The sequence below is a fragment of the Dendronephthya gigantea genome, unplaced genomic scaffold, assembly GCF_004324835.1.
Source record: "Dendronephthya gigantea isolate DGI-Jeju-01 unplaced genomic scaffold, DenGig_1.0 000080F, whole genome shotgun sequence".
NCBI lineage: Eukaryota > Metazoa > Cnidaria > Anthozoa > Malacalcyonacea > Nephtheidae > Dendronephthya > Dendronephthya gigantea.
Genome location: NW_021163090.1, coordinates 443,214 through 468,676, shown reverse-complemented (window position 1 = coordinate 468,676; position 25,463 = coordinate 443,214). Strand labels below are relative to the sequence as shown.

At 37.9% G+C, this 25,463-nt stretch overlaps 4 protein-coding genes across 7 annotated transcripts; 3 read left to right on the top strand and 1 right to left on the bottom strand.

Annotated features, from left to right (window-relative positions):
* Positions 1-261: 261 nt before the first annotated feature.
* On the top strand, positions 262-6,904 carry LOC114532745 (metastasis suppressor protein 1-like). Of its 2 annotated transcripts, XM_028554324.1 has the most exons (11): positions 262-568; positions 668-729; positions 855-928; positions 3,659-3,743; positions 3,966-4,057; positions 4,175-4,252; positions 4,356-4,396; positions 4,566-4,682; positions 4,778-4,933; positions 5,012-5,438; positions 5,552-6,904. In XM_028554324.1, exons 1-11 carry the CDS (start codon positions 506-508, stop codon positions 6,274-6,276), a joined length of 1,920 nt encoding a protein of 639 aa, XP_028410125.1. In that variant the 5' UTR covers positions 262-505; the 3' UTR covers positions 6,277-6,904. The 2 variants fall into 2 exon arrangements, with proteins under 2 accessions (XP_028410125.1, XP_028410126.1); XM_028554325.1 differs by lacking the exon at positions 262-568 and having other exon boundaries at positions 706-729; positions 855-2,288.
* A 183-nt stretch (positions 6,905-7,087) lies between these two features.
* Positions 7,088-19,215, top strand: LOC114532712 (formin-like protein 2). Its single transcript, XM_028554280.1, has 29 exons — positions 7,088-7,585; positions 8,987-9,028; positions 12,564-12,809; positions 12,974-13,051; positions 13,158-13,212; positions 13,291-13,408; positions 13,553-13,613; positions 13,833-13,930; positions 14,035-14,107; positions 14,269-14,350; positions 14,477-14,541; positions 14,636-14,698; positions 14,790-14,860; positions 14,944-15,215; positions 15,400-15,722; positions 15,905-16,013; positions 16,157-16,219; positions 16,288-16,399; positions 16,476-16,566; positions 16,655-16,741; positions 16,978-17,130; positions 17,222-17,351; positions 17,450-17,482; positions 17,563-17,666; positions 17,767-17,850; positions 17,951-18,066; positions 18,144-18,192; positions 18,557-18,637; positions 18,714-19,215. The coding sequence occupies exons 1-29, from the start codon at positions 7,454-7,456 to the stop codon at positions 19,122-19,124; spliced, it is 3,402 nt and encodes a 1,133-aa protein (XP_028410081.1). The 5' UTR covers positions 7,088-7,453; the 3' UTR covers positions 19,125-19,215.
* LOC114532713 lies at positions 9,155-11,743 on the bottom strand. The gene is made up of 2 exons (XM_028554281.1): positions 10,288-11,743; positions 9,155-10,139 (listed from the first exon to the last, which is right to left on the bottom strand). Exons 1-2 carry the CDS (start codon positions 11,128-11,130, stop codon positions 9,348-9,350), a joined length of 1,635 nt encoding a protein of 544 aa, XP_028410082.1. The 5' UTR covers positions 11,131-11,743; the 3' UTR covers positions 9,155-9,347.
* Positions 19,216-19,607: 392 nt separating the features above from the next.
* Positions 19,608-25,325, top strand: LOC114532758. 3 transcript variants are annotated; one of them, XM_028554339.1, is made up of 6 exons: positions 19,608-19,763; positions 20,890-21,349; positions 21,839-22,225; positions 22,546-22,641; positions 22,797-23,229; positions 23,348-25,325. In XM_028554339.1, the coding sequence occupies exons 2-6, from the start codon at positions 20,948-20,950 to the stop codon at positions 23,377-23,379; spliced, it is 1,350 nt and encodes a 449-aa protein (XP_028410140.1). In that variant the 5' UTR covers positions 19,608-19,763; positions 20,890-20,947; the 3' UTR covers positions 23,380-25,325. The 3 variants fall into 3 exon arrangements, with proteins under 3 accessions (XP_028410140.1, XP_028410141.1, XP_028410142.1); XM_028554340.1 differs by lacking the exon at positions 19,608-19,763 and adding an exon at positions 20,145-20,704; XM_028554341.1 differs by lacking the exon at positions 19,608-19,763 and adding an exon at positions 20,145-20,740.
* Positions 25,326-25,463: the final 138 nt, after the last annotated feature.

Genomic DNA, 25,463 nt, shown 5'->3' with positions numbered 1-25,463 from the left:
ATACTTTTCTCAGACATCCATGATACCAATAATTACTAGAAATTTTAAAGCTAACAGCAAATTTTCCGAATTACTGGCAACTTTTTAGCAGATTTCGAAGCAAAAGCAGATTTCGAAGCAAAAATTCTGGTCGATAATTTTATCAGTAGCTTCATCAGTTAAAAAAGATTGGAAAAAGGAAGATGTGACATCGGAACCTTCTTACATATTCAGTTAATAACTTAATTGCAAATTCTAGGAATCGTATACCGTATTTGGTAATTGGTATTGCGCAAATCTCGGAAAGAATGCCATTTTCCAATTACAAACCAATTATGGAATATTCTCGCTTCCAACGTGGAAACACCAATATTGACCTTTGCGGTTAATGACAAAGTGTTCGATCGTTCATCGACATCGGGGAACATTGAACCTCACACTTTGACATTTTCTCGTGGATTTTTAATAATCTGAACAACAACATCGACGATTTAGGGACATGGTTATATGTGTTTGTGTATAAGAAATGACTGAAGGAGAAATGGCTGAAGATTCGAGTATTATTCAATCAATAATAAACGACTTAAAGGTTAGCCTGTTATATCGACTTTGGACCGCCTTTTGTTTTTAAGATCGCGTGCTAGACGGCAGACGTTCAACATTATAAAACTTTTTCTGTATTTATCAGGGGAGTTCACCGCTTTGGGAAGACTTTGTTTCAAAAGGTTTAAAACTACATGCATCGCTAAGGTAGGCGAAGATATTGTATAATTATTTATAATGATTTCCACGTTGTTGTATCATGACTATAGTATGACATTAACGTTACTATGTCCTGTGCGAAATACTATCTTCTGTCATACTATATATAACAGGTCAACAGCAGCGACACTAGAAGCATTTTTGGATTCAATGATGAAGATAGCCGATGCAGCAACATCTTCAAAAGGTTGGTGGAGACGATAAAAAGAAACTGCAATATTTTGAGAGCAATAGGAAATCTCGGTATTTTTTTTGGGAACAAATCGTTTCCGTTTCACGCGGGTCAGTTGTCAATTTTATTGTTGAAATGTGATCTTGTTTCGGCGATTTGGTTGTACAAATATTGTTAGTTGGTGTGTGTCCGATAAAATCACAAAAACATATCAAATCGAGTGTCCTTCAGTGACAAAATAGATGGGAGTAAATACTAAATAATTCGAAGTGTGTCGCGTTATGTTGGTCTTTGACTTCTTGACTTATAAATAATAAACCTCTCGGGCAAAAGCATGCGTGAGGATTATCTCTTTCTTTATCAAATTTTATAGTGTTTTAGCGAGTCTACTTGACAGTTGAATGATTTTTTCTTTCATTTCCAATCCGTTGGTAATAATTTTATTCTCTAGACTAGTGCAATGCAAATACTGTAACCCCCATTGACTTTACTTTCTTGAAATATTAGTCATATTGGGCTATTAGGCTTAACGGATTTTCGCAGACTGTCAATGTATTTTGATTTTAAGAGTGTGGGATTCAAATGAGACTGTTTTCTATCCTTTTTTTTGTTTCTATTCAAAATCAGCGCCAATAAAACACGCCCGGTGATTTTTGAGAAGCTTTAGAAGCGCCACAGCAGAAACTAATTTCGGAGTTGTCATGTGTATTTTGCGATAAAAAACAGCAGCCAATCTTCATTAAATACCATCTTACATCAACGCATCTGTCAACGAAAAGACCGGTGCGAAAAATCTGCTCCAAGATCTGCTTCTTTTAGGGTTAAATATAAACATTTTTTCCAGCATAATAGCCGGTCACCATTATCGCGAATGCGTGACCGTTTCATTAACATTTTTTGGCATAGAAATCCTGGCTGTAAAGGCTTATACAATGTCGAAACAATAGCAAACTAATTCATCTGCGATTGTCCAGCAATACCAACAACTGTGTTGCTATATATTAACACAAAATTGGGATCGTTTCAAAAAAGCATTTGCTGTTCGAAGAGCGTGCTTGCCGTTTATCATTCCGTTAATCTTTCAAACTAATTAGTACACCATTTAGCTACTTACAATTAAACAGCAAGTTTTCAAGCTTTGGGCAAGTTTTTCGAGAATAATATTTCATTGCTTTTGTTCTGCGTGAGACGGCGGGGTGAATATAGAGTTCTTTGCCATTCAAAACTATTTGCACAAGAGTCGTTCAATTTTCAAAGCTTAATTGCAAACATGCTAAATGATTCATAAATATAACAATGTGAATTATTTATCATCAAATTGCTTGTACGGGAGAACGGAGTCGTACGGGAGTTGACATTAACCCATCCTGTCAAAGTATGTAAACAATATTTCAAATTATTCTTTTGCACGTTTTGGCAAACCATAGTCAAAAACCGCGTGGGTTATTATTTTAAACTATATTTAGTTTATATAAGGTGTTGGGTTTCGCTGAAACATGACTGGATTTATATAGTTGTCGTATCCTTGATTGATTCACCGCATGATGATGCTTGAATACAGACAAATATGTAATGCACGAAATTATCGTGACTTTGCATCTTTTTTATTCAATTAGCGTTTCCTGACTTTAGATAATACCTGTGTTGTTGTATAGTTTCCGTCTGGATGCATTTTCACTAATATTTTCATTTGTCTGCCCATAATGTTTTTAAAAATATTTTGAACAGATGGTATTGTAATCTGTTGAACTTGATACGAAGTTTAGTCCTTTTGCCAACTTTGTTGGTAGACAAAACTATAAACTTTTGACATTTATTCATCGAAAAACTAGATCTCAATGGTTGAGTTTGTGGAATGTTATGGTTAGTTTACCATGTTTCACAGAACAAATACTATTGGTTTCAACATTCTTTATGATCATATGTAAAAGTTAGATGTAACCTGATCATATTTTCTTTTGGTCAAAGAGAACAATAGTCCTAAACAATACTCTAGCCTTCATTATCCCACACAATGTCCGCACATTAATTACTTTAAAGCAGGTGCTAATGTATTGACCAGCCTGACTAGTTGTTTCAGACCAGGGGAGCTTTCAGCATAAGAGGCAGTTCAGTTTTTTTGAAATTGATTATTTCCTCATTGAAAACATTACTACATTGCTAGGTAAATGAATTTTTAAAATGAATGATCTGTTTTTGACAAACCTTTTGACACTTAAAGCCTTGATATTTTATCTGGGCAAGTCATATTTTGTTTTAATCCTGTTCAAGATATCCTGCTGTATTTTTTGAATATGCAATTCTTTGGTATTTAATCTTAAGTACCTAGTCAAGTGTTTTAAATCTATGAGGTAGAAAAATGACAGGATTATTCAGAGTGATAAATCTGCCATTAGGCAGGTCTGTTTCCCTAGGGTCATGTGACGGATTTGATTCTTTGCCAGGATTAAACCCTTGGGTTGAATTAATCCAATGATGGGATTAAAATAATCTGGCATAATAGAAAGTAAAATGTAAAAGCACTCATATCTGGTTGTGTTAGCTACTAATGTGTTTTAAAACCATTTCAATGACATTGTCCTTGGACTCATTATCATTGAGCTTGTTTTTCCAAAGTCTTTGATGAAAGCTTAGTGTGTTAGTTTCTGCTGCTTAATCCTAGACCTTTCACCTTCAATCTACCACTGTTGTGTAAGTGTTTACTGTTTACTCAAATAATCAGATCATTTTTTATACTGAAAATAGGTGCCTCAAAAGATGTGGGTGCTACTTTGACCAAGATGGTAATAAGACACCGAAGTATTGAACAGAAGTTGAGAGTCCTTTCAGGGTATGGTTTCAAAATCTTATCTACCAGCTTCTACTTGCATCATTTACTGTCAAAACCTCCTCAATCCTGTGTCTGTCTAACATCAGAGAGTCTTAACTCATCAGCTGAAGAGTACTGCCAGTTACTTTAGGGAGCAAACTCCACATTATGTATTAAGTTACCATAAAATGAGGCCTGATAGATATTAGACTTTTTAAACCTAACTCAATGTTCATTCTTTAGTTTGTTTGGGGATAGTCTCATTGTGCCTCTGCAAGAGAAAATAGATGAATGGAAGAAATCTGTAAACCATTTTGATAAAGAAAACTCGAAAGGTATGTGTGATAACATGTAGAGTGATTTACCACTGGATTTAAAAATACAGCCTTTTTTTTTCTTCGGGTTATCACCTGTTAAGGTTCTTAATTCTCCTTTTTTTACTTGATACTTAGAATATAAGAAAGCAAAACAGGATTTGAAGAAGGTTGGCATGGAAACAGTTCGTTTGCATAAAAAAGTGAATAAAAAAGGTTAATGAGTGCTGCTTTAGTTTCTAACCCTCGTACGTAACCGTTTGCTTTGGTTTCTATCCCTGCATGGGACGTAACCGTTTATAATTCTTGAATTGTGTAGGAAAATTTGGTCAGAAGGAACGACTTGAGGCTGTCATGAAGGTTTGCACAATAATTTCACTTTACGCCGTTTAATCCAGTCAAAGCACTAGCTTTTTTTTCTTCGCAAGCGGCTCTTGTGCTGGTGGTCAGTTTAAGCCTCAAAAACCACTCCAATATGTTTGCAACTTCGCTAGGTAATAATAATGGTTTTCCCGAAAACACATTTTAGATGGCAAGTGCACAGTTTGGTGTGTTTGAGGAGCATCAAAAACGAGCTTTGAGAAAGGTTTTAATCGAAGAACGTTCACGCTATTGCATTCTTTTGAATTTGTTTCAACCTGTTGTGGTAAGTTTAATGATTCTGAATGTCTGGCATTCTCTTCCTAACTATTCACGTCAAAGAAATCTTGAAAAAGAATTTGTGTTTATGTTATGTTCTAGGAGCAAGAAGTATCGCTTCTCGGCGATGCGGAGAATTTATCCGCGTTGTTACAAGAAGCGGCAAGACAAAGTGAAAAACCAAACACTTTGCCTGACGCTGGGGAACAGATGATTGAAGATTTTAAACTATCGGAAAGTGGCTTTCTAGACGAACAGGTATCAACGTGTATCGCTTTACATTCCCGTTTGCTCTTGATGCTCACATATTTCCCTCTCTATCCCTTGTCATCACAGCTCACTCCTCCAGGAAGTCCTACACATCATCGCCGGCAGCATTCATACAGCGTTTCCTCTGGTGCGTCATCTCGGTCCAGCTCCCCCTCATCGCGCGTGAGCTCCCCTGAAAAAGGAACACTGACGCGCAGTAAGAGTATGTCAGCGGCATCGCACAAACCTGCGCCTCCCGTACGTCGATCCAGCGTTCTCAGCCCGCAACGTGACAATTACATGGAGAAACATCTAGGATCGTCGCGACTGTCAGTATCATCACAAGATTCAGCCACAAATCAATCCTATTATTCATCCATGTCATCACTGGATTCTCAGTCGGTCGATTACCTGCCACCTCCCCCGGCTCCAGTGATCCCACCTGCACCTCCAAGTCCAAACCCCAGTGAGATGAGTCTACCCCCACCCCCTCCCATGGAGGAAATCTTGCGAGGTACGTTGTGTGACAATATACTATGAAGATAGATTGGTTTAGGTGATATCAGAAGTGATTTCTTCACAGCAAGGTTGTTAAACCTAAACTAAACAGTATGTTATCATTTTCAGGGGGAGCTCGTCAAAAGTCTTGGACAGTTGATTCTGGATTTTACTCAAGTAATTCATCATCGCTGGACAGGTTAGCCTCAGCACCGCTGGCTCATGCACCTTATGACGACAACGACAGTGGGCATTATGAAGCTGTAGTACCTTACGAATCGGGGATGCCAGGTGATCCAGATGGATACTACGAGAATCCTCAATACGTGTCCCAATATGTCCGGTCACATCGTAGTAACAGTGAATCTATGTCAAATTCCCGCTCTCATGGAACGCACTTTGCAAAGCGCAGTATTTCCTACAACGAGGCGGAGAAATTCGATAGAAATGACATAACAGTACAGCATTTAAGACGTGTTGGTTTCCACGACCAACGAACGGTTGGAAAGGCCGTAGATTTTAAGGTAGATTTAAGTGCGCAAATAGCAGCGAATGCGGCAGAAGTTGCTGCGCATTTTCAACGAAAAGACGACCTGGACGACGCACCGCTCTCCCCTGGGAAATGGAGGCCTCCAGTTGCTAAGAAGAACTACTTTTCACCGCCCACCTCTCCATCTCGGTCGCCAAATAGCGATAAAACTTGGAAGCAAATGGAGAATCCACGGCGTGGCTGCGATAACGAGTTCTTAGATGATAATTATAAAGTTTGTGAAACAAGCAGTGAACCTTCCAATAGCTTTCTATCTCAGATACAACGACGTAGATCTCGTATGAAATATGTGGCTAAATATTGACAAGGTTTGGTCGTGTGTTTACTGTTTAGTCTCGTGATGCTCAATGTGTGTTCGTCTGGTTATACTGTATATTATGCAAGTGTTGGTAATACTACGTACGCATCAGGTCGAAGATCGAATGACAGTATTCAAATAATGACCGTTTAAATACGCTTTAATGAATGTGATGAGAGATTTTCGTCATAAGGGGTGTTTGGCTTTGAAAATGAACAACAACCTTTGTTCACGCTTTGTTCAAGTTAACTAATACTCGTCTTTATGGAACTCGCATCAGATGCGTTTCACTTTGGACAATTTAACAAACTTTTAGTTTTTACACCCGAAACGGTAACCAAATTGAGTGGAAAGTGCAAAAGACTCTATAATTACTGGCGTCTGAAAAAGTGTAATAATATTAGAAGATCTACATGGAAAGATACATGTGGACAAGTGAACACTGCCAGACTAATACAGTTTGTTATATTATATCTTGCTTACGATAGAATATTGTTCATGTACATATACATTTTAAAATGCTTCTCGTCTTTGGTGTATGCAAATTTGGGTAAAATAATCTGCCTTGATAAATCTTTATTGAATTTTATTGTAAAGTAATAGGAAAAATATTGTAGGATAGATGTAAATGTATAAATACACATAGATTATCATTACTGAATGCTGTTATGTGGTTATTTACTGGTGTAGTGTAGAGATTTGAGGCCTGTATGGTTAATACAGGTTAGTATGGTAATGCTCAGTTTATGCCAGAACCATAGGCCGTCGGGAGTCCTCGTGATCCGAACATTTCCCGACTCAACCAGCCTACCATAAATCGTTAGAAAAGTAAACACAACCCTGACACAACCAAACAGAAAAGTTTTAGAAGAAAATATTAGTACAACCGTTGGTAAATAACTCGCTATTTTGGTATCACATCGTTATTAAGAGTCTTCATGAATTTAAATCGTATTCGCATCTATGAAGTGTGGTCTTTATGTGATTCATTGTGTAGTATTTAAAACCGAAACGATTCAATATTACAACACGTTTTAATTCGCGTGCAAATGCAATCAAGTATGTAAATGTGGCTTCAATCATTCAAGTGACCTTTGCCTGGTGTCTCGAAGGAACTTCCAAAGAGTTGACGTTAATAGTTTTCGTGACTAGCTTCGCTGATTTGTGAGAATTATTAAACAAAATGTCGACGAGGCAGATTTTAAGGAACATTAGTGATTCATTCAGACGTGGACCTGGTTCAACTAGAAAACCAAAACAAGGACGTGTCGTGGATAATGATGAAAGCAGAAGTCCAAGTGGTTCACAATTAGAGGTAGATGCGATAGAAAACTCGAAATTGTTATAATTGATACAAAGTATGTAGTTTTGTAACAATTACACGGCTGTATATCAAAATATCGCAAGCTCCGCTTTGCCCGCCTACGAATCGTCTTAAATTGCTTTAGTATACTTGTGTCGTTACAGTTGTTATTAGTTACCATGTTAGTTACCACTTCGGCCTGTATTGGGTTGAATTGATTTTTCTAGTGATGAACAGGTTATACATTTCTTTCAAGAGGGGGTGGGGAAAGCGAGAAGTTATTTGTTTGACAGGCTCTAACCAAAATTATGCAAAGTGTCTGTGTTTGCCAAAGATAAATCTGAATTAATTAAATTTTTAGCAGGTGACTTCCAATATTGTACATTGCTCAATTTGAATTTTCAAATACAAATGTACAATATTGATGATGTGACCAATATTTGATGGTCGGTTCTTTGTATAAAACCTGCCGCCTTTTTTTACGCGAAGGCAATACTAGGTTTCCAACAGTTTAATCAGGCAATTATTGTCATGCATGAATCTAACAAAGAATGTTTATTCAACACAACCTTATGCATAGGCCATGCATCTAGAAGAATAGTATAATTTGGTCCAATATATAAAAAAACAACCGAAAAGGCGACTTTCAATATTGTTAAGTGAATCACTGGGTGGTAAGGAAATAGCTAACACCCTGGGGAGATATAAGAATCCCAAGGGAAAAATGCGGGAAAAAAAATTATTATACAAATGTACAAATTATGTGAACTTGAGATGAGGTGTTATTTTCTGCTGGTTAAGCAGCAAAAGAACCAGAAAATGTTTTTCACACACTGCAAGGGGCCCATGAAAGGTGGTACAGGTCATTTGAGCATTATTTTGTTGCTAATAGTTGTCCCTGCAGCACCTCAGTATTTGAAAATAAGTGCTGTGAGCTTGTTCCGTAACTGGAGTAGCGGAGTATCAACAACAAGTGACCAGTATTGGTTTAGAAAGTCTTATTATGCATGGGATTGATAAGTTTACTAAAAAGACTGGACACTAGATAGTGTCATGATCATGCGTAATGCCTTGGACTTTATTATAGGTGTGTATCATAGCTATGAGAAGTATTTACAAACTCAACACAAAGTTAAACTTAAAGCGATTCTGAAATGTTGTTGAAATTTCACATTTCCAGTGAGCATGTTATCCTATAGTTGAAACCTACATTCCCAGTGTTCAACCAGCCCCCCCCCCTCCACAGATTCCAGACGCCCTAGGACTGTGGTTCTCCAGGTGCCATTCTCGTAAGATAGTTTGGCTAATAGGCAGAATAAAGTAATAAAAGGGATTGGTATAATTTACTGGTGTAATCAATGCTGCAACAAACAATATACAACAAAACAGACATAATACAATTATGTTTTTTAGGAGGCAGAACAACAAAGAATAATGATTGGAAACCTTGTCAAGGTATCATAAATAACTCATGATAACATGGTAAAGTTTGATTGCAGAAATTAGATGACATTAGGATAAAAAGAAGGCAGACATGGAAGACTAGACAAACAACTACATTTCAAATAATACACTTTTTAATTTTTTTGTTTGACAATATAAAAGTATTTGCATCTTTGGGTGAAGTAATTCATAGTGATGATGAATGTTTAAGAATATTCAAGTGAAAGCATTTGATGCTTTAAAAAATTACAGTTCTTTGTACGAATTTGTATGATAGAGATGTTTTGCATTGGTTGATAAGATGAATAACTTCAGAATTCTTCTAAAAGCTTTAACAACTATTATTAATGCTATTGTCATTAGTATCTTCTGGTAATACTGAATAGTCATTAAGAGCTTGTTCCTTGTCTGTTATTTCATTATAATTGTTTTCCTCCTGTATGTCCGGCAAAGATGTGGTTTCCTTTGGACTTTTGCAAAATTTGTTGTACAAAATAATTACTAAAACGATGATGATGAGTATTGGTATAGCTGTGATCCACAATAGTGACGACTGGGATGGCGAGTGAAAACTTCCTGGGTCTGTTTTTGCAATTTTAACTGTATCACTGTACTGACTACAGCCTTTGGAATTACACACTTGCATCTGTGCATAATATATAGAGTTTTTGCTGAGACCATTAAGTGTGACTTCACATGAGCTTAGGTTTACTGGAACTGTCTTGTTCTGTACCTTATTGTTGGTATCAGTCCAGTAATTAACCACCAACTTGTTTAATATGCCGTTCCTTGAACTTTCCTCTGGGAATTTGCACTGTATTGTAACTGTCCGTGATTCTTCCTTGTTGATGGTAGGACATGTATCTGAATCACAGGTTATTCTTGGGGGCTTGCTTGGTTGTATCTCAGGGAAACTGGTTACATTACACAATGGTTCGGACCTCAATTCTCCAAAGTTATAACTTGAAATACAAAACTTGCACTGAGAATATGGTGCAAAATTCTCATTTATTTTAACCAATGCTGTTTTTTTATGGATTAGACTTGAATTTAGACCATTACTGCAATTGTAAGTTATTTGATAATTATCAAACTTGATGTCTTCCCATTTCAATACCACTTGCTACAGGAAAAAAAAGTGTGGTTACGTTTTGTGGGAGGTTAGAAAATAGATATATTAATAAGCAACAGTGAATGCAAATACTCTTTCCTATGCCTTCCTTACTCAGAGACCAGTTGTTCTTTTGACTGTAGTTAGTGATAGGATTTACCTTTAATGTTCTTGTTGTAATAAGGTACCGAAGCTTTCGTGCCATGGGTATTAGGGTGAAGAACCCATACTGTGGTACTGGTTGATCAAAGCGACTTAAGACTTCCAACATGAAGTCGTGACTCACTGAGATGGATTTGTCTTGGGCTGTTGTTGACCGAATACGAAATTTATACGTTGCAGTTTGATGAATGTATAAATCTATACTTGAAGTCAGCGCTTGGCATATATAACCAGCCGAGTCTTGGATGCCAAAGACATCATTTTCACGCCATGAACAGTTAAATTTTATGACTTGTTGCTTTGTAGGGCACGTGTTGGGCTCGCGACCCGTGATGAAGGGCCCCTTGAGACAGATATGTAAGCTATACTCATTTTGAGATAAGGTGACCGGCGATCTTACATAAAACTCTAAACTCTTTTTAGCGACGGATTGACGTATACATCTAACACCAACTAGTTCTGGACCAACTCTAGGGAGTTCTACATGAAAAAGTACTTCGACTACGTTTTCACTGAAACCTCCGAGACCGGCAACATTTCCGTAACATGAGAAGTTTTTAGTAAAATTGTGTGCATATATCACCGCGTGGTATAACCTGTTGATCGTTTGGTTTTTGAATTCTGCCCCGTATTCGCTCCAAAATGAATCAAAATTGTCTATTACGGACGAATTATCCACTGTAAACGTCCAAATCAGGTTTAGCTTTTGCCATTTGGATGTGCAAGTTAAATTGCTCTGAACTTCCGTCCGGTTATTTGCTAGCACAGCATGGACGTGTGGTAAAGTTGTACCAAATACAATGATAAATACGAGAGTTTTAATACCACGATTCAACATCATTGTAATGCGTTGGTTATCCTTGTATTAACAACTTTTCTTTTCGAGTCGCGATTTGTTTGATGTTCTTACAGTTGTGTGTGAGGTCCTTCCGACAACACTTCATAACAAAATAACAACGTTCAACCATATTTAGGAAGTCGAATGTCTAAAATGCAAATAATGAATAACAAAGCGCGCTAATTATATTCACGGTGTCTGCAACAATGTAAATATAGTTACAACATAATAATAGGTTTTCTTTGAAAAGGGCAAGCCCCACCATGAAATATTTGCGCTCTTCGAGGAAATCCGGCGGTCCCTTTCGCTTTCGGGTCCATCCATTAATATAACGACATTGAGTAAACAAAATGAGTAAAAGTTTTCAAACGAGCGACGTTTGTTTGACAACGATGGTATTACGGTAAATGTCAATGTCAGAAAATGTAGCCGTTGATCTTTTTACAACAAACGTCGCATAGCCATAAGACTGATAAACGCAATTAGCGCATAACTAGCCATCCGCTGGTTATAAGCCATCCGCTGCCGTCCGAATGTAACACGTCTTCCCAGAAGTCTAGGAACTTGTTTTCTTTAGAATTATCAGATTACAACAGGAAGCAAAGACTGTAAAGTTAATAATAATAAATAATAAATAAAGACTTTATTTCTGTGTCAGTATACATCTAGCTGAGGAAAATTTCCTCTACTAATTGGGGACACTTAACTATCTGCTACGATATACCTATACCTAATAATTTAAATTAAAAGTAGTACTATATATCTTATTACACATATTTCATGTGTTACAAAGTATGCAATTGGTGCAATTATTTTCATCTAGTATCGACTGCATGTCAAAACTGCGTATAGTCTTTTTAAATTGCTCGAGTGATGTTAGGTTTCTAATTTCCGAACTTAGTTTGTTCCACAATTTAGGTCCCAAGTAGTTTATGCAATGTTTACCATAAGTAATGGTGTTAAATCTAGGTATGGTGAAATCTGCTGACCTTAAATTATATTGTGAGTTCTGAAAATTGAATATACAGGGTGTCCCAAAAAAATGTCCCCTCTATTGAAATCAAGCCTTTGTTCGAATCTGATTGCCTTAATATTATGATAAACCCAATTGAAAGCAAGACGCTTTATTTGAATGCCTCAACCTAATAAATATGCTATTTACACACTACTGCGTTGATCATGCATTCAAATTCCAACAAAAGCTTCATTTCAATAGCGGGGACTTTTTTTTGGGACACCCTGTATATAACTTGCTGTCTCTAGACTAGATTGAACCACAGCTAAGCATCAACGCTCTTATTGATCCAATGCCAATGTTACTAATGGGGGAAACCTGCATAAACTAAATACTAACTTTATACATCGTCCTAGAAACTTTTACATGTCATATAATCCGTCAGAAAGCTTAAAATATAAACCAAACATTTTTCTTTCAGGCTGGAAGGCTTTCAGTCGAGGAGGCGATGTCGTTCGCTGAGTCCACAGGTCTAACCTCGAGTGTGAAGGATCAAGAAGCAGAGATGACATACAATTTTGGAGTGTACAAACACACTAAAGACAGGTCTCGTACTGAGCGATACATCCTACAGTTTGATTTTAACGAGCAAGCTTTATCAACCATTCAGAAGGGAAAATTCGATAGGAAAATTCCGTTTGAAGAAATCCGTGATTATGACAGCGAGGTGAGTTCTCCATTGATAGTCTTGGAACATGGTATAACACATAGTTTATTCTTCAAAAATAACTCGGGTTATACCAGTGTATAGCCAGGCCTACGACTCTTGATATACAAGTGTATATTTTCTATATATGTACTTGATATAACTATTTTCATCCATGTTTACAGGATGACCTCAGATTCTTCATTTACTATGACGATGGTGATGTTGAATACGATGCTGACTCAGCAGAGGAGAAGATTAAGGTACAATTTTTAGATATCAAAATACCAGCTAGCTACAGTTTGTCTTCAATTATTTCGCTATTTTTCAACCAGGTTCATCCATATTTTTATTCTATTTCATTTTAAGATCTGCAGTCTTCTTGATGGGATCGTTTCAGACAACAAAAACACGACGGCGTCTGGTTAGTGTTGTAAAAAATATCTCGTTATTTATGTCGTTATTTTGTCGTCTTTTACGACTAATTTACTCGTTCGATCAGGTCGACTCAGTTCATTGCCCAGAGCCAGGGCCGCAACTACTCTATCTATAAGAAGGGCGATCAAGGAAGGACAGATTGAGAAACGAGGACACAGTGCAGCCTTTTTAACGTGGTCCAAGTATGAAACATTTTATATATTGCTGTTTCGACTTTGCTTCGCCTTTCAGGATTGGCTTTTCTTTGAAATCCTCCCCAAATTGATAATGAAATGAATGTTTTTTCGTGGTAAATCTTACTGTAATGAACATATGTTTCATGCTAGGCGATTCTTGAGGATCAGAGAAGGTGAATTAGCGTATTACAAAGTTGGTGAGGAGAATATGGTAGGTATTATTCAAGTCTAAAACATCTAGTTACACAATCCAGTTTTGTCGTGTGCTATTCACTTCTGATGGACGTTTTATAGATTGTTGACTTGCAATATATATGACCAGCAGTCAAATATTTCCCTTTTCCCTTCCGGTCCAATCGTTACGAGGAACACGCGTAATTGTCCTGAGTACGTGATATGTTTTCACTTTCTTGTTTGTGTTTTACTGCAGACCGCGCTGAATATCATTAAACTTGGTCCAGGTCATGCCTTTATCAAGAAGTCAGAGCACAACGTGTTTATTGTATCAACACAAAAAAAGGAATACAGGTTTCTTTTTGAATTTCTACATTTGATTCGGTTGTCTTGTTTTGTTGTGTTGTGTTGTGTTGGCGCAGTTTGTTAAACTGTGTTGATTCTTTTTTCTTTTTCAGTTTTCGGATTATAAACACAAACAATTCGAAAGATGTAACGGCTATCAGGCAGGAAAGAGATGAGTGGTTTACGGTACGTTCTACAATTATCTTCATGCATCAATCAATCGACATATTACGGAAGAAAGATGGACCGTTTTCATGCAGATAAAGCCTTGTTATTTTCGGCTGTTTTAAGCTGAGACAAAACAGTATATTCTTATCGCTTGTGATACAAAATTATCTCCTCTTCAGGCCCTCTCAGAAGCTCTGCAGCCGTCTAATCCTTTTGTCTCAGAGATACCTCTAGTGACATCTCCAACACTTCCAAAACAAGGTATTTTGCGTATCTTTATAGGTAGGTACCTTATATTATGTATAGATTACATGCCAGGCCAGTCATAGCTAAGCATTGTTTATATTCTCCTGTAGTAGGAATAACGTCTTTCTTACTATATTTCAGATTTGCTCAACACAGCTTTGGAGCAACAGGAATTTGTTCGACGCACTGTGGAGAGTCTGCAAAAGGTAGTTCCCAGGTTTACGCGAGCACGAACCTTTGAGTCAACAACGAGCGTTGTTGCGAGCATTTTAGAATTGATATTGAGTCTCTTTATCCAAGGAATTGGAGCAATTAATGTCGATCATGATCGTGGTAGAGGCTCCAATTCAAGCGACAGAACAGGTGAGTGGGTTTGTGTTCATCAATGAGATACTCAGGGGCTTAGAAAGCCTGCATTCGTACCTTGAAATATTCTCATTTGATTACTTAACAGATGAGAAAAGTGGGAGAAATTGTGAAAACGTTGGACACACAGATTAAAACTGGACTTCTGGCGTGGACAATGTAAGATAAACTGTTTTTACAAGAAGAAAAAGCAATTCTTCATGTTTTAAAAGGTAGTTTGAATACTTCATGCTAACTTGTAGGAAATCAATAGTTTCTATGAATTGCTCTCCCGGGAGTTCCACTGATTCCACGACACAGAGAAGACATGGAAACTCGTTAAACGCAATACCCGAGCAAAACGGAGGTATTGTCGACGTCAGCGGTGGTTATGGTAACGCAAATGACGACATGGCTGCGCCCGTGACTGGTGGCATCGGGTCGATAAAGACTGGGAACAATGGGAATGCGACTCCTCAAGGAAGCGATGTCAAACCATCCAATCATGTTGTTTCAAATCACACAATCACTGAAGGTAATGTACCGTAATGTACCCTTACTCTATCCATGTTGTTAGGATTATGTCCCCAGATAACCCCTTACCTTTGCGGTGAAAACGTCAGGCAATTACAACCGTTTGGTTACCAACGTATATTGCATATATGCTGTTAATCAGGGTCTTCTCCAATCTGCTTTGCTTAATTTTTCTGCTATTTCAGATGAACGATCTCCTGGAAAACCTGTTACAACTAACGGAACATTAACACCCACAACACAGAATTCTGTTTCCCCACCGCACTCCCCAAGGGCTGTAGATCCTCCTCCCATGGGTACCCCCGCTTCCCTGTCTCAACCTGATTTTGTTGTCCCGCCACCTCCATCCCCTGGTATAGGCATACCACCCCCGCCTCCACCAGGAGGGGGTGTACCTCCACCTCCTCCGTTTGGTGCAGGCCCAGCCTCGATGCTCCCCCCTAAACCTTTGGTAAAACCTAACGTGAAAGTTCGACCCTTCTTCTGGTCCAAAGTTCCAAGTAACCTGGTGAGGAAATGACTCGCGTCTTTACACTTTTAAGAAGCGATCCTCTATAACATATATGAAGTTGTATTATCCTATAACTTCCTCCATTGCATGAAACGTGCTTGTTTCTTTCTGATGCGGTCCTGTTGTGATGTGAATCTCAGTGTTTAGACGTTTTTTTCTCATCTGCCTTTGTTCCACAGCTCATGTCATCGATGTGGGTCAAAGCTCAAGACAGAATGAATGAGTTGGATTTGAAAATGATTGAAGATTTGTTTCAGATTGAAGAGAAAGCAAATGCACCTGATTTGTGTTAGTAACAATTTGAGTTCTTTAAATATGTTTAACTTTTGTTGCTGCAGTTATGAGGCCCCTCCAGAATAACGTTTCTGAACAGCTCAACGTATTTTATTTTAGACTGACACTAAAATTTCTATTCATTTGTTCGACTTTAGCTCAAGTTGCGAAGAAAAATGCTTCTAAGAGTTTGTTGGATAATAAAAGGGCGCAAAATTTAGGTATTTGAATCAAGGATGAATGGTAATGGTGGATAAACCGTCTTCTGATGAATTCTAATTTATTTTAGGCATTTTCTTGAGTGGATTTAAATTAACTGCGGAAGATGTTGACAGGCGTTTGAATTTCATTGACGAGAGTGATGGTGGACTTCCTCTAGAGATCGTCATCTCTCTCAAAAGGTAAATTCTTTTCTAGGATTTCTCTGAAATATAATCATGCTAGTCGAGTATCTTATTGTATATATTTTTAATAAAGGTTCCAGCCAAGCACCGAAGAAGCAGAAATGTACAAAAATTACAAAGGAACGAGGGAAGATCTTTTAAAAACAGACCTTTTTATGATGAAGGTACCCTAAGCATATTTATATCTGTATCATATAAAGTTTTTTTTTCTTTCTGCATCCGACTGACTCGAGTATCTGTTGTTGTTTTCAGCTCTGTGAAATTCGTGACCTGAATGCTCGCTTGGATCTATTGTTGTTTATCCTCGAGTTTCCACTTCAGTATGAAGAACTTTCCCCGGTGAGCACATGAGAAAATGAAGACTATAAGTAACCCCAGTCCGCCGGATAATGGCGAATACGACCATGGTCGAATTGGTCGGAAAATGGCGAATACGACCATGGTCGAATTGGTCGGAAAATGGCGAATACGACCATGATCGAGTGATATAAACCTCGCTTCTTTATCCAACTATGACACCAGTACGACCACAAACATCCCAAGTTCTAACGTATAGCTGATGTCTTAATTTGCAGACAGTGTCATCGGTGCTTCAGACGTGTACGGATATTATTCATAGTAAGAAATTTCAGACCGTCTTGGAGTATGTTCTGGCTATTGGAAATTATCTCAATGGAGGAACCAGTAGAGGATCCGCTCACGGCTTTCAAATTTCATCACTTCCTAAGGTACTTGGCTGTAGGATTGCTGTGTGTTTCCAAGTATATTGATCAAGTTGAAATCTCACTGAAATCATTATTGTGATCCGTCTTACTAAAGCTTATTGACACCCGAGGCTCTCAAAAGAATTACACCTTGTTAAATCTTTTGGTGGACATGTTGAAAATTCAGGAGGAGGAAACACTATCTTTAGGACACGATTTCCCGTCTATGAAGTTTGCTGTTGATGGTAGGCTGCATGTCTCTGTCTCGCATGTTTGTTTTGGATTTTTTATTAAGAAGAATTGAAGTTGTATATTTTCTAAATGAAATAACTGTGATTTTCAGCATCCGTGAAGGGTCTGACAGCAGAGGTTGAAGGTATTCTAAGAATTTCTTCCTTGTGTCAATAAGGCGGGTTATGTTAGCATTTCATCGTCAATTCCTGTTCTTTCGTCTAGTATTGTGGAAAGGTTTGGCAAAGATTAAAAAGTTAAACATTGATCTTCAGATGAAACGAAAGACCTTAGACGAAGCAGGTGGTAGATTTCACGAAGATATTAACGTATCCTTTCCTCCATGAAGGCCTAGCTTTATGCTGTATGTGTGAATTGATGTTTGTCATAAGAATATTGATACTGAGATTTTCTTGACTTCTGCGGCAGACATTTGTAAGTGAATATGAGCTTAAATTGTTGGACTTAAACAGTCGCTGTGACAACATGAAGGAAAGCTTTACAAAAATGTTGGTAGGTTGGAATATTATTCACTGCTAGTCGTCGTTTCGTCAAATTCGTTCTTGAAATGTCGCTGTTTATGACAGTTCTAGTTTTATCCTAAATTATCCAGACGTTGCTGGGTGAACCGTCGGGGAAAAATTCTGAAGAAGTATTTGGAAATTTGAATAAATTTTTGACGAGCTTTTCATCCGTTATCCAAGACCAATCGAAAGGCAAGGGTAAAAAGTAAGTGTCGGCCATTATCGTCGGGTTGTAAAAAAATACCTAAAGTCCTAACACAAAGATATTTTTTGTCTTCACAGCAACAACAATGTTGCTTCCCCTATAAGGGAAGGTCGAAAATGTATCAAGGTAAATAATCGTGTTTAACTTTGTTTTGAGTGAAGACAGAGTTGCAAAAAGAGTTCAACCTTCCTCCGGTAGGATTTCAAGTTTTGAAAACTTTCCTCAAAATTACGTTACGACACTGAGTCAAATGGCAGCCAGCATAACGAAATATTTGGTTTTTTGGTAGATGCATGTGATTAATTAGAGTGTCCAACTTTGAACCTTCCTCACAAACCTCATTCAAAGCAAACCTTCCTCCGGGTGTCACCCGCGTACCCGCAGCTTTTTTGCAACTCTGAGTGAAGATTGCTTATCTTATCAATATAGATTTGTAGAGTAATTTTACCAGTATTTGGTGATAAGGGTTAAGGCATTCTTTCTCTTTCAGACCCCGAGTAAAGAACAACTAAATATGAATCAGATGATGGGAGAGTTAAAAGAAAAACAAGTCAAATTAGACCAAATAGAGGTAAGAATTTGCTTGCCTTGAGTATATAAAGTTGTGTTTGTTAATACTTTTCTAAAAGAATGATCGCTTGTTTCAGGGAAAGGATGTAACAAAGAAACAAGCTTCGTTGAAACGTAGTGTATCTCCCAGCGCGGAAACAGCAAAATCAAGCACGATGACAAAATCAAAATCGAGATCCGGCTCTTTAAAATCACCTTCAAAACCAACTCGACAAGGAACTCTACAGAAACTCAGTGGCGGGAAACACAAACAGCCCAAATGGGATTTCCGCCATTTTGAGTTGGACCCCTCTGGTTATTTACACTACTTTAGAAAAGCAGAAGGCAAAGTTATTGACTCAATTTACTTACGGGGGGCTCCAGTTAGCATTAGCGAAGATGATAAATGTATGGTTCAAATTGTGACGGCAGAAAGAACATATTTTTTAAAAACCGAATCCGAAGAGGAAGCCATTTCGTGGAAGAACGATCTCGCAAAGTACACGTAATAGGCTCAGTGTATCGCATATATAGATTTGGTAGAAGATTATTTTATTAGATTTTAAGAATTATGTACATATGTGTGATTTTTAACGTATCTCCAAGTGAGGAGATTTTAAATAGTGGTTGTGTGGTTGCATTTTTTTAGTGTTTGCCAGTCGTGACGTGAGTTACAAGGGCCAAGTTATAACATGTTGTATAGGAATCCCCGATAAATGTATTCTAACTTCATGGTTATGTTTTTCCTTTTAGAGCTGAACCATCATTTTTAGTTTAAAACTGTGACCATTCTCGATAAATTGCGTGCAAGATTGCGTAAGCCACTCACTGGAGGGGTTTTTCTAATTCGAAATTGTGCAAAGCTAGTCAGTTTTCAAGATTGGAGTAAATCATTTCTCATTTTTACCCAATTCCTGAGCTGTCCTGCCGTTTCGTGTAGTTTTTTTTAGATATGACGTCTATGCAAATATACGTAATTGGTATTAGTTCCTCCTTGACCTTGTACTGTATCCTCGCTGGAACAAACTGACTATCATATATCACATCGCCTCTGGCGAAATAGGCTATAGTTTCGAAACTACTATCTGCAAGCTTGTTTCTCCCGCTAGATTTGTCCAGGAACGAAAAGATTTACGAATGAAACCAATGTAAGTAATCCTTGTATTTGATTTTGCGATTTATAAATATTTTACAACAATAATACACGCTATCAGAGTGGAAGATTAATATATTAGCTGCGTACGTGTGTGTATATATATTAGTCGTTTAAATCTCAGTCGATTAAGCTACTTTCGTTTGCAATATAATTTAGATTTTGCAGATTTTAGAAGTGTTTGCTCTCTGTGAAAGTACTTATTTGAAGCACAGCTGACCAAATTGGGATATAGTCTGACCTTATGTAGAAATTTTATAGTCTAATGGTTTCTCTGTATTCGTTAAGACTAAGTGATATGTATATGAATATCTAATGCGTGCCAAATCCTAATTACGCAAATGCCGTGTTACTACAGCAGAGCTACCATTCACTTAAGCCTGGTTTCCATATGACGCCGACGTCGGCAAAGTATTATTGTCGGTGATTACTGATGAGTGAAATCTTTTGTCTTTCTGAAATCATTTTCTCCTTGGATGATTACAGACAATGAGTCGGCGACAGGTCGGCGTCATATGGAAACCAGGCTTTAGTGTTTCCAGGCTTCCAGTCACAGTGGAGATGCTTTGGATTTTGGAAGTTTGTATAGTTGTACCAAAAGGAAAAGGAAAATTAGTGATGTCGGGTTCATTGTCTTACGACTTCCTTGTATAAGACAAAATTCGGATCTACGTCAACAATTTCCAGCAATGCACAGATATATACAGGGTGATACAGCTCATGCTGCAAATATTTCTATTCTTGTTAGCCTGCCAAAATGTGTCTTAGTTTTTTCTTGTTTTGACTACATCAGCCGAAGAAGGTTATTTCAAATGAGTTTTATATTGGCCGCAGACATTTCCTGACCTTTATAACAACACGAAGAATCTAGCCAAAAAATCGTCATCTGTAATCATCGCTTCCTGGAGATCTCTAACTGTGTGCATGCTAAACACGGTAACAGACAAATCAATTGTTAAGATAACACAGACGGTAACAAAGTGCTTTTCATCCTTGCCTGAATTCGTGAATAGTTTGTCAACGCAGTCAGCATACTGCATACGTCAATTGCGTGCCTGGGTTATATTTCAGGAAATTGTTTCAGATCGAGTTCCGCTTAAAAATAAAATAATCTTTTGCAGAATCCTCGGCAGAATCCTTTTGATACATTTCCAATACTCCTAATAATTTGCCTCGAAAATGGCGACCATACAAAGAAGAAATGACATCAATTCTTGCGGCGAAAATTGGTCAGATTATGACAGTTACTCCAGTGGCAGTGATGATGATTTGGTGCACGACGAATCAAGTGTTCCAGCCAGTGCTACCACTGCCCACAACCTTCGTAATGAAACCATCAGCCTTGCAAACAATTCGAAAGTATTGAGTGATTTTAGCTACCGTATCTCTGGCATCTGGAAACAGGTTGGTCGAAATTTACATGTGAAAGAATGCATCATTGAAAATATCGAAAACGACTATTCCTGCGATGGCACAAGAGAGAGGGCTTATCAAATGCTGCTGTGGTGGAGCCGTAGTCGCGGTAGCGACGCTAGAGAAGAGGATTTGTTAAACGCAATCGCATTATCAGAGAGTCAGAAGGTTTGTATAGTGAGATCAGTCTGTGTACGTTTCTACTTAAATGGGATTTTTGTATGTTTTCATTTAGAATAGGTCGTAGATAACTGCATGATGTGGTTAGAATATAGTACAAATGATTTCTGGATCTGGAATATTACAGTTGACATAGTTTGTGACTTGAATCGGAATAACCTGAAAGGGAAGCTCATGTGATGAATACGAATTTTTCATTATGTAGAAAAATGTAGAAATGAATGCATGACTGCATGCATTCTTAAGAAATCCGCCTCCTGTAGTAAATGCTATTTCATGTAGAAGTATCTTGCAAAAAGGTTTTTACATTTGTTTTGTGAGTTTCTGAGCACAACTTGAAGTAGAAAGACAAAGAAATATTCCGCTTTTCGTGGGAAATTCGATCATGTGTGAGCCGACGTACTAGTGTCTGGCAAACCTGTGCTGAAAAACCCACTTTTTCAGACTCGATATACAAGTATTTTCAATGAATTTCAGACTGACAGCGAGCGAGCCATGAAGTTGCAAAAGAAAAGCAAGATGAAACTAGAGAAGATGGCCTTAAGAACACTGCAAAATGCTTGGCATTTTTACCAAGGTCGTGTTCAGGAAGTTGAACGCCTACAAAACGCTGATTTTCAAGAGCAAGAGGCACAAGAGATGCAGAGTAAACTACAAAAGATGGATAAAGATATTATCCAAGGAAAATTAGATTCACTTCAATTACAAATTAGCAGTTTACAAGAAAAGAAATGTTCCGATACAGATCAACTATTTCGAGTGATTGCGGATAGATTGTATGAAATAGACAAAACATTTAAGCAGTTTAACGATGCACTTGAACTCTTGGATGAATTACGAGTTTCTTACTATTCACAAATCGAGGTTTGTTTGTGTTTGTAGCTCTTATATTATATTATATGTGTGAAGATCCAGTGCCGGAAAATATCCCCCATTAACCGGTAAAAAACATGGTTCAAGTCTGCATAAAGACATTGGTTTAAACACACGTGAGCACTGATCTTTGAGATAATAGTACATTACACTTCCTCGTACGTACAAAAAGGTGATTTTAAGGAGAGTATTCCTCTTCAAAATACAAAGAGTAATTTGACCCTCCTTAAATATGACGTGTTTGAAGAGCACTGTGACGGGTTTCTAGTTCCTTAGCTTTATTGGTTTAAAAATTGTTTGTATAATTTTAGTGCACTTTTGTTGGCCTCTGTCGTTTTCGACACATCAGATATCCTCGTTTCAGTTCAAGTGTTAAACATACTGAAATATCAATGAAGCAAAACGAGGTTAGTATCGAGTATCGAACAGTGTACCTGCCTACGCTTTCCTTGTAGCACGCATGACTTCCGCCGTGGAACGCATGCGGAGCCCTGGGAACTAGCAGACTTTATTAACAGTGTTTCATGAAACTCAACACTTGTGTATGATGTTTGGTTTCCAGGAATTGGAGGATGACGTATTTCAGGAATGGTCAGATCAAGAACAAGGAGAGCTCAATGAATCTACACCATCTTCCAAGATGAGGAGAAACACACCGAGCAGATCCTCTTTAAGTAGTTTGTTTCGCTATTTAACTCGCGACAAATCCTCTCAGCGTCGCACCCACCCCCACTTGGGTCAGGAAGAACACACTAAGCGCAAACTCGGCGTCTCGATTACAGACATCGATGAACAAATTTCGATGGAAGAATTTCTGTCAAGGTTTTGTCCTAGATATCGACGGGACAGACCATTTATCTACAGCCATTGCTGTATGAATCCTCCCCGTCCTTTATCCTCTATTGATCCGAGTATCCTGCCTATCCCTCGCTATCAATCAACCGAAGCAATAATATCACTAGTTACTAGTCCTTTCAGAAGTCACCCATCCGGAGGTAAGACGTGAGCCTATTTTCATCGTTCTCGAAGTCTCTACAACATGTGTTCGTGTACAATAGATGTACATTTTTACTATCAACATAATTTATTATTTATGTTCTTTTTTCAATTAAGGTTTTGTCAACGTGGCCAGCTATTGGATATAAAATTGAATTGCCCACCCTAAAAGCAGGGAGGGACGCTGCAGCGTTATCATACAAACATTTCAATGACTTTTTAATGCATTTTTGTTACATAATTTAAAGAATAGTTTGCACATAGCTTTTATGGAAATGAGAAAAGTACTTATAGAATGATATGGTCATTCTTTTCTTTTTTGTCGCACTAATTGCGCGCAGTCCAGATCAGAAATTTTTTTTATCATTTTTTAAACATTTATTTGTTATTTATTTTGTCCTTTTTTCATTTCCAGTCGAGCCTAGCTGAAGGCTTGTTTAATTGTAACTAGGACTGAATTAGAACGTCCAAATCAGCAACATATTTTCAGACCACAAAATAGTGTCTTTCACAATAAATCATCCACAGAGATACAAAATATATAGACCAAGCCTGATTCTTATATAGACCTAGCCTGATTCTTCGCTCACGACAGTTGCTCAATAAACACAGTTGTGGTTCTCGTAGATCATTAGTTACCGTATAAAACTTTTAGTATTATCTCAAGATCTTTTTTGCCGAAATTCGCTTAATATTCCTTCTTGATGTACGAGCAAGAATATAATCCACTACTCCACTAAAATATTCATGAGCACTGCATAAAACTCCTTTTTAAGCGCAGCTGCCGTTATTTGCCATCGTATAAGCGAAGAGGTCGCGATCATGGATTTACGGAGAATAATTTTGAGCGTTTCAGTTTTGGCAATCCTAATCCTGGTAGCTGTACACGACGTCGAGGCGAGAGGATCTCGTACTTCAAGTCGCGCACGAAGCCGTAAACCCACTTCAAAAAAATCATCGAAGTCAGACGGAGCGAAAACAAAGTCAAGGACGGAGCCAAAGGTAAAGACATTTCATTCAAGTGTCAAACGCAGCGATATTACTACGAAGCAGAAGCCTTTTAATCAACGATTCACTAGCGTTGCTGCTAGCGCAGTTATTATCCACACTGTTCAGCGAAATATAATTTATGGCAAACGTTATCGTCCGTATTATGACTCATCCAATATCGAGATCCCGAAAGATCGTGCACTCAGGATGAAAACAGAAAGATACTACGTGCAAACAAGAAATGGAAGTCGTTGCGGTAGTAATGCATCAAGATTGGTTCAGTACAATGAAACAGACATCTTCAACGTCGCAACAAAGATTACCTACCTGAGAGCAAAGAATGTAACTGGCGATTTGAAGACTATTCAACCGGTTGAGATGTCGGATCCGAAGCGAACGAATCTGACGGTGTCTGCGGAAGCCCTCGACGATTATGTTGTCCACTTCAGGATCCTCGTAACCTTCAACAATAGTATTTTGACAAATTCACCACCGTCACCTACCACAACTCTAGCTTCGCCATGGAATTCAACTATGCCTAGCCCTAGGAATACAACCTCATCTTTGTCGTCCAACAGCACCGCAGATGATTTGAATAATTGCAAAGTCATGGTCTACGAAGCCGAAGCCTATGTTGTGGAGATCGCCGCCGGCTCAGTCGCGCTTAAAACCAAGGAAAACTTCGTGTTCATTCTTTCTGCGATGTTCTTGAGTCTTATAGCCATAAACTGATGATATAAATGTCTTAAATAAGTACTCGTTTCTGTAGATAAAGGGATATAAAAATGAAAAAGGCCTTTCAAGACCACCATGCAGTCTCATTAGTAAGAGTTCATTAGATGAACACATTAAATATACAACGCTTAACAACCTCGCCGGCTGTTTTTTCCTAATGAAATTTTGAAACAGCAGAGGTGTAAGTTTCATTCCTGCTGGAGATCTCAGTTGGAGTGTTAGATGTAGTTGCCAAGTTGCAGGTTTGGTGTTTTTACCGCTTGCTCTTGACGTTTGAAGTCTGATAATCTTTAAATGTTTTGCATGTAGGCTGTAGCTAATTTTACATAGATCTAAATGACATTTGTCGTCTTGTCGTGTACTAGAGAGTATGTGTAAATTGTCTTAAATAATTAAATGTTTTCAAAAGTCTTTTCGTGAACATCATCGTGGGGTATTGATTGGAGTTGGGTAACTTTATTGTTTCATCCGTTATTTATTATCTTGACCATCTTCGGAGTTCAGATCT